Source organism: Sarcophilus harrisii, chromosome 5 (assembly GCF_902635505.1).
Source record: "Sarcophilus harrisii chromosome 5, mSarHar1.11, whole genome shotgun sequence".
Taxonomy (NCBI): Eukaryota; Metazoa; Chordata; class Mammalia; order Dasyuromorphia; family Dasyuridae; genus Sarcophilus; species Sarcophilus harrisii.
Window position 1 is genome coordinate 152,001,840 of NC_045430.1, and position 15,339 is coordinate 152,017,178.

Sequence of the window (15,339 nt, forward strand, 5' to 3'; positions counted from 1 at the left end):
TATTTTAAAATCTTTCAATGGTTTTATTTTCTTCCAAAAAAATGCCATTTCTTTGAAGAAAAAAACAAAATGAAAAGCTCCACCCAGCTGTCTTGTGAAGATTAACCATTTAAGACAAATTCCAAAATACTACTGTCATACTCTCAAACCACAGCAACAGCATAGGTCAGAGTGTGGAATACCCCAAACCATACATAATTTGTTTCACATCCCACATAATTACAAATGCATTTTTTTTATTGCTACAAACTCAAGGGACATAATAGACTCCATTGTTAAACTGTACCCCCATTCCAAAAAAACTCTTCTCAGAGCTCCCAGAGAACTTTCTGACAACAGTGCTTTCAAGATGGAGTATGTGGGGAGGAAGCCATACATCCCACCTCTAGGAAGACCAGTAAGTGGCAGTAAAACTAAACTTTTTTTCCTTCCCTTTAAACAGAGCCCCATATAACTTCCTTTCTTCCTACCCAAACAAACAGCTCTTTAAGGGTAGAAGAATGCCATAAGACTTTACACAGAAAAAAATGTAGTGTTCTCAGATATTGAGATATATATGGCAAAAAGAATGATGAAAAGATTGCTAACTTTAAAGAAAAAACCAATCTTGTCTTATATCTTATTTTCTTTTGAAACGGAAACCTACCTTAGGGTAGGTATGTATATATCTACATGTATACATTTTCAGCAAGCTACCTTTACCAGAGAGTCTATTTATACATTCCTTTTGGGGCCTCATAAGTCTTTGCAGCATGTTTTTGTGAAAACTAATTAATTTTAAATGAATAATTAGCCTTAGTGCTCAAAATATACATTTTTGTCGGTCTAGCCTTGAATAGATTTTTTTTTTCTTGAGAAGATCAGACCGTAACTAGTTAGGCAAATACAGCATGCAGAATTATAGCTGTTAGAAAAAATGTAGTCCTGTAACAGACCTCCTGGCATCCTTTCAAAGAATAACAGATTGTGTTCTTTCCTCAGAGGAAAACTAGAAATCACAGAAGAATCTTTGAGTTCATGGGCTGGCAATGGGAAAGCTGCTTTTCAAAAAACTTGTCACTATTACATTCCAAAGGATAAAACCACTTTAGAAGCCACATTGAAGTAAATTTCTCCTTTACGTGCATTAATGATTTACACAGAACATCTGATGACTCTCTTGATTAATAATCTGTTCCCATAGACAGAATTCTGGTCTGGCAATTCAGAGACCACTGCTCCATTCCTGGATTTCTGGCATGTTATATTTTAACAAGTCAATTAGGTCACTTGGTGATTCAGTTTATTCTCTTATCAAACATATTTCCTTTACTCCTTTTTACTTTTATAGTAAAGTAGACATTATACAAGGCTGAATGAAAAATTATAGAATGAAACCATATCAGAGCTGGAAGGAGCCTGAGAGATTATTTTGTAGATAATGAAACTGGGTTATCATGGGCCTCAAATGAGATCCATATAAAGCACTTTACAAATCTTAAAAGCTTTATATAAATGTGAACTGTGCATTATTTGACATATAGTAATAATAAATGTTTAATCATTGATTGATGAATCATTTCAATCCCTATGTTTGTTTAGGGACACAGATAGAAATGGCCCTAGGATAATCTTCCTCCTTCATACTTAATGATCAGTGGACTTTTGAGAGGTGGACAAATGGCAGATTTTAAGATAAAAATCTGAATAAAAATTTCAGGTTTTCATCTCATCTTTAGGCACACTAAAAATATCTTGGCTTAGATAAGATAGTATATACTTTTATCCTATTCCCACATGATTTGATTCTCTTCTATTAGGTCTGTCCATTTTTTAAAACTTTTCACTCCTGTACTCTGGAGGCAATATGTATTTAAAAGTGTGATACTTATTAAAAATGTGGTTCTTAAAAAAAAAGTAGGTAAAGAGTTTCCTGGCAAGTTTTTGGTCTTTGTCTAAGATTGAAGTAATAGTACGAACTATTACCATCACTCAGAAGTTACTCACTCTGCCTCCTCAAAGAGATTTCCAATGTTCTTCAGGGGTTCTGCAGCTGGGCTCTGGGCAAGTATACTTTTTATCTCATTGACTTTCCTTTCCACAGAGTCAACTGTCTCTCGGTAAGGTCCAATCACACCACTGATTTTCAAAGCCTTAGCTTTCTCCAGGAATTTGTGAGTCCTGTTGGTCAACTCAGAGATGATGACATCCCATAATGCAAAGCACTGGTGGCAGGGAGTGCAATCAGGGAAGATGCCTGAATATCCACGGGTGCACTTGTCACAGCGTGTTCCCTCCACACCTTCAATGCAAACACACTGGCCTGTGGACTGGTCACACTGACGTGTCTCGATCCCTCTGGGGTCACAGTCACAAGCTAGAAAGGGGGAAAAAAGATATCAAAAATTATGTACAACAGCAGAAGGCACCACATGAAATCCCCAAAGGAAAGAAGTGTCTTTACATATGGCTAGATGCAGGACCAGATAAGGAACAATGAACAATAAAGGATTCCTGGAATAATTTCAACACTAAAAATTAATTGGGACAACTTTTTAGGGATACAATACAGTTGAATCATTTCCCTAGGGACTTGAGCACTTTGGTTTTTAAAATTAAGTGTATTTTTCTATGATCAAAGAATCATAAAGATTTAGAGTTGAGAGGGACTTAAAGAAGGGCATTGAGGTCAACCTACTCATTTTATAGATAAGGAAACTGAGACTCAAAGAGATCCAGTTACTTGCTTTAAGATTGCCCTGGGAGTAGGGTGGCAAAGCCAAGATCTGAAGTCCAATCTTCTGGCTTCAAATCCAGTCTTCTTTCTGCTTAGCACACTTGTAAGACTATGATTATAAGAATGATACTGGTACTGGAATGAAGGAACTTACCTGAACTTTAAAAAGCAAAAAAGACTTTCCTTTCTCCTTGACTTCAATATTAAAACAATATTATGTAAAACCTTGTGCACTTTGTTCAAAAAATTTACAGGATAGTTAGCTCCAACCAAGTATCTAGATTTCTTCCACATTTGCTTTTTACTAAGACTTTAATTACTGAGACTTCTAGCTCATCATCTTTGGTAAGGAAAGCCCATTAGCTTTGGAACTCTATCTCTGCCCCTGTGATTGGAGGGTGCAGCGACAAATTCCAAAGCGGGGGAGCTTGGCTCAGAGACTTTCTTGTGTGGCTGTCCTACTCTGGGCCTTCTTCACTATACCTGTGTTGAACATCTTTCTATCTGCCTCTTATTTAGCTTCCTTCTGTGAGTCATCTTTCAATACTGTCACCTGGAAAATGAGGATAATAATAGCACCTACTTCTCAGGATTGTTGTGAGGACAAAATGAGATCATATTTATAAAGTACTTTGCAAAATCTTTACATATTAATGATGCAATCATTTGTTCAGTCATTTTTCAGGAATGACTGATTCTTCAGGACCTCATTTGAGGTTTTCTTGGCAGAGATACTAGTTTGGCATTTCCTTCTCCAACTCATTTTATATAGAAGAAAATTGAGAAAAAGTCAAGTGACTTGCCAGACTCATTTAGCTAGTAAGTGTCTGCAGCTGAATTTGAACTCGGGTCTTTCTGACTCCAAACTCAGCACTCTATCCAATGTGCAACCTAGATGTCATACTACTATTGTGAAAAAGATGGAAGAAAAGAATTAGGCTGTAATACAATCATGTGGATTCAAAATTGGGGTGGATGGCAGGGCTCAAATAGTAGTTGGTAATGGTCTAGTGTTTCAATGTTTTTTTTTTGGCAGGAGATCTTCAATGAAGTGTTCCAGAGATCAGTACTTGGGCCTATTCTCTTTACCATATTTATCAATGACTTGGAAAAAGATTTAGGAGATATTCTTAGGATCTTGACTTACTAGAGCACCAACCTGAATCTAAGAACATGAAATTCAATAGGGATAAATGTAAAATCTTGCACTTGTGTGCAAAAAATAAAAAGAATATTAGTTTCATAAGTATAAAATGGGGGAAGCATAGATAGTAATTACTCTGAAAAAGGTCTAAAGATCTTAGTGGTCTACAAAATCAATCTAAGTCACTAGTGTAATACAGCAGTCCAAAAAAAAAAAAATCAATGTGATCCTGGACTGACTTAATAGGAACAAGAATGGGAAGATTGTAGGAACAGGAATGTCTAATTGTGCACTGCCCTCATTTATCCACATTCCCTTGCCCTTTGGTAATACAGTTCTAGAAAGGAAATTTGATAATCTGGAGACCATGCAGAGGAAGATAACCAGAATGACGTAGGGTTTTAAGACAACACCACATGAGCAACAGTGGAAGGAGCTAGGCAGTATATCTCTCAGCATTGTTGTGAATTTCAAATGAGCTAATCTTAAAGGGTTTAGCACAGTGTCCCGCACACAATAAGCTCTATATAAATGTTAGCTATTTATTGTTATTATTGATTCAGAAGAGTAATATTAACCCGGCAAATAACTCTGAACGGCTATATTACTCTACTAGACTCTACCAGAATACCTGGTCAAAGGGTTACCTATAACATTAAAAAGTCATCTAGAAATATTAACAACAAAGAAGTTTGTTTTTTGGTTTTTGTTTTTTTTAAACCAAGCCAAGGGCTAAAGTCTAAGACAGAATAGTCAGTGAATATTTTGTGGAATATAGTTTAATTGCCCTGGGATCCTTTTGATTCAAAGTCTCTAACTGTGTCCTCTCTGCCAAGAAATCTTTTGCATAGTATTCTCAGCTATTGCTAGGATTTAAATGGAGTTTACTCAGCTTATCTGGAAGAACCTCTTTTTTCCCATCTCTATATGTGCTGCTCTAAATGGCATAATAGAAATAGGGCAGGAGACGGAGGGCTATAGTAGACATTTTAGTCCTGCCAATTAAATAATACCACTATCCAGTATTCTGCAGAAGAATAAGGCACATGATGAGAATTCCATTTTGATGGGTAACATCACCTAGCCTTGAGGTTTGGAAATCACTTCTCCTAAACTGATAGGTTTTAACTAAAAAGCTCTTCTCCCACTTTTCTGGGCTCTTGAAGGTTAATTTTCCCTGTTATCTTTTTTAGATTACATGTCCCCCCCCCCCCACTTCCTAAAACAGTTGTATCTGTGTGAGTGTGTGTGTATGTGTTTTGGGGGGCAGACATTCTTAGTATGGATTAAGGAACAGATTTCAAACCTAACTACAGTCTACAACTCATAATGAAACAAATAGAAAGGTTACTCAATTTGGTTGAAGGAAAAAAAACACCTAGCTCTTTTCTTTTGGGCAAGTCAAGCAAATGAGTGAAAGACACTGTTAATCAATTGAGAAGATGAGGATAATCCTGGACATGCTTCACTGGGGGAGGAGGATGACAGATTTCAGTCATGGTACAGATAATCTTTTGGTGATTAAACAGGAATCTAGGATACTGAAGCCCCCTTGCAAAGGAAACCCATCTTGAGAGAATGATCCCATACATCACATTGGCAGTTGGAAAGAAATCATCCTCTCAAGTGTGACAATACTTAAATAGAATTTTTTAAAATATGAAAATTGAAAAGGCAATGAAATGTGCAAAGGGTTCGGCATTTGATTAAAAACATCTGAATAATGAAAATGACATACTGGTATCTGAAGGAGTGAAGAGAAAAAAGGCCCATTTCTTTATTTTTACAGTAATGTATAAAAAATAAAATAACCTCATCATCATCATAATGAAACAAGAGTTCATATTTATATAGTGCTTTGAAATTTGCAAGCTGTTTTACATACATTACTAGTAGACTGCAAGCTACAGTGGAGAATGAATAGCCTAGTCAATCTCTGACATGAATTTTATATTCTTTAAGCAAATTCCTTGACCTTTTTATATCTGTTTCCTTATCTGTACATTGGGTAGGGATGGATGAGACTAAATGGCCTCTAAGATCCCTATATCTTTATGATCCATGGTCATTATTTCTTTTAAGCTTTTACACAATAACTGTGTAAAACAACTACTCTAATTATTGTTATCCCCATTTTGAAGATGAGAAAACTGGAGAAAGAACAAATGCTTTGTATATTAGTGTGACAGAGATGAGAAGAAAGGGAACTATTATATGATGGCACTGTGTGATAAGTCCTTTATAAATATCTAATTTGATAGGACCTAACTAAAATCACATTATCCCCTGTATTATGCTGCTTTCCTAATTTCTGCTTATGATAAAGCATCACTGATAACAACAATAATGATAACTAGCGTCTATGTGACAATTTAAGGTCTATAAAGTGCTTTATGAATATCACATTTTATGTGGTAAATGCTATTATTATCAACCTTTTTAATTCACTTATTTTACAGATGTGAAAATTAGTTTGGATAGGTTAAGTGATCTATCGTAATCATGTAGCTGTTAAGTATCTGATCCTGAATTTGAACTCAGCTTCAAGGAATAGCATTATTATTAAACAGAGAAAAATCTCTAGAGAATATGATATTAAACAAATAGAGTTTTGTTATTGTTTGGCTGTCATATCCAACTCTTATATAGCACACCAATATGGTCCATGGGGTTTACTTGGCAAAGATACAGGAATGATTTGCCATTTTCTTCTCCAGTGGATTAAAACAAACTGCTTAAATGACTTGCCCATTGTTACACAAATAGGAAGTTTTTGAGGCTGGATTTGAACTCAAGTTTTCCTGATATGCTGAGGCCCAACACTCTATGCACTAAACCATCTAGCTGCCTCAGTAATAATAGTTTTATTACTTTTGGACATGTACAGAAACCATAAATGCTTGGGGTTTCAGCTTTACAGATGTATCAGAATTTGTAATTTAAATGACAGATATATAAAGTAGATGGACACCTCACAAAGTATTAGAGTTAGAAGGGATTTTATTCCTGAGTCCAAACTTTAATTTTACAGATGATGTTAAAGGGTTTTCCTAATATCATATATCTATATAGCAACAGAATAAGGATTTCTAAAGTGCTTATGAAATTTGATCAAGTAATTTAAACAATTTATTTCATTTATAAATTTTTATGCTATTAATTCATATAGAAAATATCTTCCTCCCCCCCTCCCTTTCTCTCTCTCTACCCCCTTCTCTCTTCTTCCTTCCCATAATGTAAAGATTAGCTTTTGCTTACTCACTGACCAATGTCACAGATTCCAAATCCACATGATTGTCTAGTAAGAGGTAGTGATAAAGTACCTGGAGTCTAAGAGGCCTGGATTTGAATCCCAGTTGAGACATTTAAGAACTATGTGAACTTCAGCAAGCCACTTAATATCTTTGCATACAAGAGGTGTAAATCTCTGATCCTATGAATTCCTATGAGTTTAATTACATAGTAGATGGCAGACACTGAGTGAGGGAGCCTGGGGTTCTGAAAATGTGGGCCACATGGCATCAGGTAAGGCACTTCTCAGTGCAGTAGGCATCTCTCTGATTCTAAGTGGCAGAGATGTTACCCACATGCCTTAGTAAAGGGAATTCCCTCACCTAGGAATGGTATGGGAACCACTCTCCACACCATTGTAAGCACAGATTCGGTCCCGGTCTCCAACCTTTTGCTGTCTATTAGCTTGAGTTATGGGGTTTGCCTGCGTGTTGATTTTATTTTTGAATTTTCCCATAAAAGAACTTTCCTTTTGTTACACTGCTTTATGTTTCCATGTTGTCAACTTCTCTAGAAGCTGTAATTCTATCTTTGGTGGGAGAATACCAGTTCAATATTATGGGACTTAAAAACGACGGTTACTTGCCAAGAATGGATTCCTCCCATGAAATGCTGCCAGCATCAAGGATCTATTGCAGCATCTGTTCTGGGGAAGATATGTCTAGGCAAGTATTCCAAAGGGAAGCCAGAGCTCAGGTCCTCTTGAGGCAGCTGAATTCCCTAGAACTTCACACTTGAAAAGTCAGAGTCAAATTCTGCAGATGGCTGGGACACAGTTCAACTAATGTTAACAGTTGATATTGGGCTTATTTTGAGAGGTGACCTAATGACTATCCTAAAAAGTATCATACTTTAATATCATCAGGGACAGGGATGAAAAGCTATTACAGGTATAGAATCATTTCTTTGCTTATCCCATTTCTGGAAATGCCTTTCCAATTGGGTCACTGGGAGGGCAAGTAGTCTTTGTAAGAGGAATGATCACCAAAGTCTTTTCAATGAAAATCATATTTTCATGAAGATTAAGTAGAATGTTTGGTTTACAGCTGGCACTTAAAATACCCCATAGATGCTAAAATTATTCAGAAAATCTTGCTGCAATGGGTCTAAATGTTGTAAATGGGCTTCAATAAGTAGAATGATTGACATAAGTGATTTTCTTCTGTTCTTGGAGTTCATAAAAGGGGCAAAGGTAGGGTAAATGTAAATTAATACACAGCAGGGTGCTTGCTTTAAAAGAGTAGGGTTATTTGGTACAGAATTAAATTGGTTCACTTTGACAAAAAGGAAAATGTCAATATAATGAGCATAGCCCATGGGCTGACTGAAAAAGGACCACTTGGATGTGATGGACAAGGTTAGGTGTAATCTAATGGGGATGGGTTTCATATACAATCCTCTTTTTTATTCTTCCTTGTGGACTGAGAGGTTTGGTGTTTGCTTATTAGCATTTAATCCATGCCACAAAAGTATTATAAAGGGAAAAAAGAGAAAATGAAAGATATATTGATAATATGACCTGAAAAAGAAGAACTGAGTTGAATTTCTTTTCTTTAAGTGTTTCTGAGAGGAAGAAAGAAAAAAAAAGAAAGAAAAGATTACAAAGAGGAAAGAAGGAAGGAAGAGGTTGAAAGAGGAAAGAAGGAAGATGAGAGGGAGGAAAAGATGGAGGGGGGAAATTTTTAAAGCATCTATTATGTGCCAATCATTGTGGCAATGCTTTCCATTTGACTTCCATTTTACAATTAAGGAAACTGAAACAGATAGAGGTTACCTAGTTTTCCCAGCATCATTCAGCTAATAAATGTCTGAGACCAGACACAAACTCAAATTCTTCCTGACACTTACCTAGTCACCTCTAAAGAGTAAAGGGGAATAAAAAAGGAACTTTTAAGGATCAGAGTACCAGGTAACAGTACCAGGTAACTGGTATTTCAATGGGAGACTGCAGCCAAGGACAAGGTGATTTGAATGATGCTAAGGATGAGCAACAAACGGGCTGGCTCAGAGAAGATCCAGATTTTTCCCCTTTGGGGCACTCTTCCCCTCTCCACGCCAGTGACCCTCTCTTACATGGGCCACAGCTATTCTCTGGCTCTGTCCAAAGTAGGCCAAAGATTTATAGTTGAAAGGGAAGTCAGATCATCTGCTTCATTTTATAAATGAAGAAACTGACATGGTAGCAGATGCTGACCAGTTTTATGAAGGAGTCATATCAGATATGGTCTTTATGCTTTTCATCTTTAAAACTGATTGCAAAGATGCTAGTGAATATAGGTATGTAGGAAGGAAACACTGTAAGAAATAACCTTGGGCTCTAAATGATGATGGAAGAGAAGAGACATTATAAAATATTTAATTAAATAGTTCACAAGTTCATAGATTTAGGTCTGGAAGGTACCTCAAAAATCATTAAATCCTAACTTCTACATTTTTATAGATGATGAAATTAAGGTTTTCCTCAGGATCACAATACACGATGGAGCTAAGATTCTGAACATATATCATCTGACTCAAATCTAATTTCTTTCAATGCTGCCTCTCATTTCTCCTTTTATTTTGTTATAGCATTATGTTTTATTTTATTCAACCAACTTAATTAAAAAATATAAATTAGCACATATTATGGGCAAAGCATTGTCCTAAGTGCTGACAGAGACACATTAGGTAAGATATGGTGTCTGTCTTTATGGAATTTACAATCCATTATGTTACAGCAGGGGTGGGCAACATCTGGCCCGTGAAATCATTTGGTCTGGCCCTTCCAAAGCAATTGTAGGCAATGATGAGCTGAAAGCTCCCACTGCTTGAATTTTTAAGTTGATAATTTTGTTTGGCCCACAAATGTTATAAAACAGTTGTGGGAAGAAAAAGGGTTCTCCACCACTGGGTTATAGTAACAAATGTTTGTCAGAAATATGTTATCAGGTGAATTGTGGTGATGGAAGGTTTGCTCTAAATATGACAAATCTAGTATGAGCAGTAGTCAGGTCATTAGTTTGGCCAATGAATTAATGCAAGACATTGGGGAGAAGAGTCATGAAACATTTACAATGCGTATAAGAACACAAAGCCAGAATATCTATTTACAAGTAGAGAAGAGATCAAGATGTTTGGGCAGAACTCTCGGAAAGACTAAACCAGTCAGTATATGTTGTCATTATATTTAAAGGACATGGAAATATATTCTAAGAATTTAGTATCCTGGAAATTCAATCAGGGCATTTGAAGTTGTATCCCGTCTGTCTAAGGTCTATTTATTCCTACACTTAATGTTTGCTGGACAGAAATGAACATAATTATTCAGACATAATATACAAAAATTAATTTCATTTGCATGTTTAGACATATAATCTTTTCAAATTTCTTAAAAATTTTTCTTTTAGTATTTCCAAGTATACAAACATAATCACCAAGTCTCCCTACCCCCTAAAAATGTTATCTCTGTGACATTGGTCAACAGAGCTAATTATGCCTTTAAAAACATATATAAAGAAGGTTCAAGAGCAATGATAGTGGGGAGTGCTAAAAAGTCAAATAACTTACCTCTGGTATTTATTCAATAATTAATATATTATAAAATGTGTTTGCTACCTTCCCCCTGCCCTCACTTCCAGGTCAAGCCATCTTTGCCATTTTGGAAACTTACTGGTCTAGATGACAAAAAAAATCCAAAAAATTCACATTTCTTTCTTTTTGTCAATATAAGTATATTTTTTTCTCTTAAACTACAATAATCACTATCTTTCCTTCTTTAGGGTACTGAGCTGACAGCATTCCAATATGGTATCCTCATCTCATCACTGATAAAGACAGCTTCTGCTTTCTGTCATTCTCTGTAAATGTTTTGTGAATAAATTTGTACTGTAAATAGTTTTACCTTCCATCTCTCTCTGCCTGATGAGATGATGTAAGTGTATGAGACCAGGGCAATAAAAAAAAAAAAAACACTTTCTGCTTCATTTTGGTAGCCTTTTGTAGTCAAATTTCTCTAAGAAGTAATGAAAATCATAGTTGATATTTTTAATTGTATTCATTTTCTATAAGTGATACCTTACTTCAACAGGATGGGATAAAGCTGTTGAGATCAAAAGCACTCACTTCTTTTCACTTTATTATTTTCTATTAAATTGGGGTTTATTTTGATTTTTTTTCTAAATAGTACATGTAATATGATTGCACAATGAAAGCTGATTTATGTAATAACTACTATCTCTTTACTTGTTTCTTGTCAAGACAACTACATTTTAAATTATTATGTCAATAGGTACTTGCCACCTTCAGTGAAGCTGGAGTTTCTTTTTGAATAAAGTATTCATGATGAACAGAAGTAAGTTTTCTGAGTAATTTACATGCCATTAGCCTCTTTTACTCCTTAATTCAAAATCACATTTTCCAACATAGTTTAAACATTTCTTTTCTATGATTATACTTGGGTAGTCCATGACCCTGATGCAAAAATAAGTTGATTTAGTTTGGAGTATCCTTTTGAATTCATAGTTGTGACAACCACGCTAGCACCCAGGATACCTTAGAATCAGCTGGAGTCAGGATAAGCAAAAGTCTTTAGTCTTTATTCTTGGTCTTTAGGGGTAGAAGTGAAGGGGATGGAAGCAGGATCTCTGCAACCGCCTTCTTCCTTGTCCACCTCCAAAGTGACCCTGGCTCGTCTTTACTCCACCCCTCTAGGCCCTCCTACAATCTTTGATATACACCAATCATTGAGCCAGCATAGGATAGTGGGAAGGGCCATTTTCCAAGCAAAGCCCATAGAGTATTGTCCATTTGGTAGTTAGCCTCAAATGCTTGGCTGTCTTGACCTCAGTGCAATGACTCAAGAGTTTCAGCCCTCTACAATAGTGATTGTTGACTTCTCCATCATGGCCTGAGAATCTCACTATTAGCTTTGGTACTTCACACTTCATCAGTACTCTCCATCCTTCTGACTGATGGGCACAGTGGAGAGACTGCCAAAACCTCCATTTTAAGCAGGGTCAGCCATTTCTTCCTTTCATTCTAGCACCCCTGAGTCACAGATACCTTCCCCACTCCACCTCTCTTTTCAGGTTTCTTTTGAGTGTTGTCTTCCCTCAATTAGACTGTAAGCTCCTTGAGGGTAGATATTTTTTTCTTTTTTCATATGTTTTATCTCCAGTGCTTAGTGTGCACAGTGCTTGGCACATAGAAGAACATTAATAAATGTTTATTGTCTCATACAATTTCTTCATTTATTTTCTACAAATTTGAAAACATTAATTGCAATTGTTTCAACAATGGTCTACTAGCTTACTCTCACACTAAACAGTGAAAAATGGTTTCTTCTTGCCTTTGGACATTCAGTCAGGCAAACTCCCCTGACTGCTTTAGTCACTTATCTGGAAATCTTTAAGTCACCTTCCATTTAGCCATAATTTCTTTATATCTTCTGCTTTCATGATTGGGAGAAGTCAATAGAAGCTTTTGGAAAGCAAATACTCTTCTGTTTTGGTCTAGATTGTGGGGCAGCTAGGCGGGGTAGTAGATAAAACACTGGAGTTCCAAAGATCTGAGTTAAAATCCAGCCTCAGATTTGCTTGCTGTATGTTTGTATGTATGTATGTATACAGCTTGCTAGCTGTATGACCCTCAGCAAATTGCTTAACATCCATTTACATCAGTTGCTCATTTGTAAAAAGGGGATACTCTGGAAAAGGAGATTGCAAACCACTTCATTATCTATGCCAAGGGAACTCCTCAAAAGGTCACAAATAGTAAGACATGATTGAAATGACTAAACAACAACAAAAAGAATATCTAAATTCTGGCACAGAGTTTTGCACATAGTAGGGATATAATAATTTAATATTGATTATGATTCAGTTTCTGTAGGAGAGTTGTCAATTCAGTTGTTGGAAGAAAATAAAATGAATTTAGAGACAGTCTAAGATCTCTGTGATCTTTAGTATTATCTGCACTCTCTTTTCGGCTATTTGACCATCATGGAAGATATTAATAGGACTAAGGTACATTTTGTATTTTTTGGCTGTTTTATAGATCAAGTGGCCAGAGTCATTCCTAACCTGGCCAATTTTTTTTTTTAAAGTTAATTTCTATGTTCAAACTATAAAGACCACTGGTTTCCAAACATTTTTGATTGGGCACCACATCAGTAATGTAAAAAATGAGCATGTGTCCTCACTATTTATATATTTACTTATTTATAAATTAGATAGAAATATTACGTGTATAGATAATTATGTGCATTATAAAATATAAACACAAGAGTAATTTCAAGAAAATAAAATAACATTTGACCCTCTAAGGTCAATAGAGAGTCACTGAAGTTTACTGGGTAGGGGAATCACATGTCAGATTTGCTATTTAGGAAAGTCAGTGTGACAGTTGTTGAAGATGAATTGGAAAGAAGAGAAGATTGAGACAGGGAGAGAATAGAAGAATATCTCAGAAATCTGGGCAAGAAGTGATGAAAGTCTGGTGACCATCCAAAGAGAAGGGGAAGGATGAGAAAAATGTTGTGGAGGCAAAAAGGACAAGTTTTGGCAACTGACTGCTCAGGGATGAGAAATAGCACCAAAATTGTCTACCTGGGTGATGATAAGGATAATGTTGCCTTCAACAGAAAGAGGGAAGTTTGGAAGAGTGATTGTTGTTTGTCTCTTCTTCTTGAGGACTATGACATTAGGAGGTGATGTCATAACATGCAAGTGAACCGTATTTAAGGTGGGAAGGGCTATGCAAAGTCACCAATCTACTTTCTCCTCCAGAGCTGTCTAGGTCCAGTGGCAAGATATAGATCAGAAAGAAGAAAGATAGGTTTGAAGAGAAAGGGGCAGATAATATAATGAAATCAGGTTGCTCACATGGTGAGACTTATTAGTCCCACCTAAAATGAATGGGTAAAAAGGGATTCTAAAACTTGAGGTGGTGAGCTTTTAACTCTGCCTTCCTTCTGCTACTTCTTAATCTATGGAGATATTATTTACTGTAATCACTTGACTCCTAAGAAGGCAGAATAAATAAAAAGCCTTAAGCTAAGCTCTTTCTTTAGCACATTCAGTGGTGGGTGGATAAAGTTCTCTCTCTCTACTATAGCACAAGATGGTTTTTGTTCGGACTTGGCACAATTGTCCGAAAATCCTAAACCATTTATACAATAATACCATTCAGCAATTTTTAAATTTGAGGTCTAACGTATTTGTCTTTTGAATAATTATGCTCTATTCCCCATCCCCAAAAGAGAATAATCAACTATTGATTTAAATTCTTCTATAAACATAAAGTTAACTCTGTGGCATCAGAAGTTTTAGGTTTGCACATTAAATACTTAAGATGTAATAAAGAATAGGGGATGAAATTTAAGAACAGAGAATTATATGTGAATGCTTTGGCACAGGAAGACTTTAATAAACATCTGTTGAACTTCATTTTATAATTAATCATAGAATTTAATAAGCCAAGAACAAGTGTTGCTTTTATGTTTTCACCCCTTTCACCTTCTGGCTTCAAATTGCTATCTAATTTATCTATGACAGGCAAGTAGTATATGTCATTCCTTAGATAATCTGTGATCTTTAATGTTTTTTTTTTTTTTTTCATTTCCTTCTCTCTCTTCCTTTTTTCCTAAACCGCTTTCTTTCCCCCTTTTCCTACTTCTACTTTCCAACCATTAGTAAAGGTTTGTGAGCTGTGATTTCTCCAGCCTTCTACATTTTCCTGATGACTAATCAGGACTGCTTTTTCTCCTTTTCTATTCTATATAACCAAAGAAAAGATTACAGTTGCCATTAATGAAATCCAGCTTGGTTGATTCGATTCTCACTGTCCTGCCTTGTGATTTGTAGGCTACCATACTGTATTAATTCAGACACAAAAAGGTGAGTAGTATGTAACAAAGACAAATTGTGACCGAATCATTTCAGTGGCACATTGAATGCTGGACCTGGAGTCAGGAAAACCTCAGTTCAAATGTTGCTTCAGATACTTATTAGTTGTACAACCCCACAGAACTTAATTAACCTCTATCTGCCTCAGTTTTCTCACTGGTAAAATGGGAATAATTACAGTACCTACCTGCATTGTTTTGAGGATAAATTGACAACATATTCGCAAAGCACTTTGTAAATCTCAAAGTACTATATCAATATTACTATTATTATAGCAGCAGAGCAACTTCTAAATGATCTAAGTA

General features: G+C 35.8%; 1 protein-coding gene across 2 annotated transcripts in view; it reads right to left on the reverse strand.

Annotated features, from left to right (window-relative positions):
- LAMB1 (laminin subunit beta 1) overlaps nt 1-15,339 on the reverse strand; it is an 84,052-nt gene that overhangs the window by 13,532 nt on the left and 55,181 nt on the right. For both annotated transcript variants that reach the window (XM_023504795.2, XM_023504794.2), the window contains exon 25: nt 1,987-2,356. In XM_023504795.2, the coding sequence (XP_023360563.2) occupies nt 1,987-2,356 (370 nt within the window). The remainder of the gene's footprint in view (nt 1-1,986; nt 2,357-15,339) is intronic.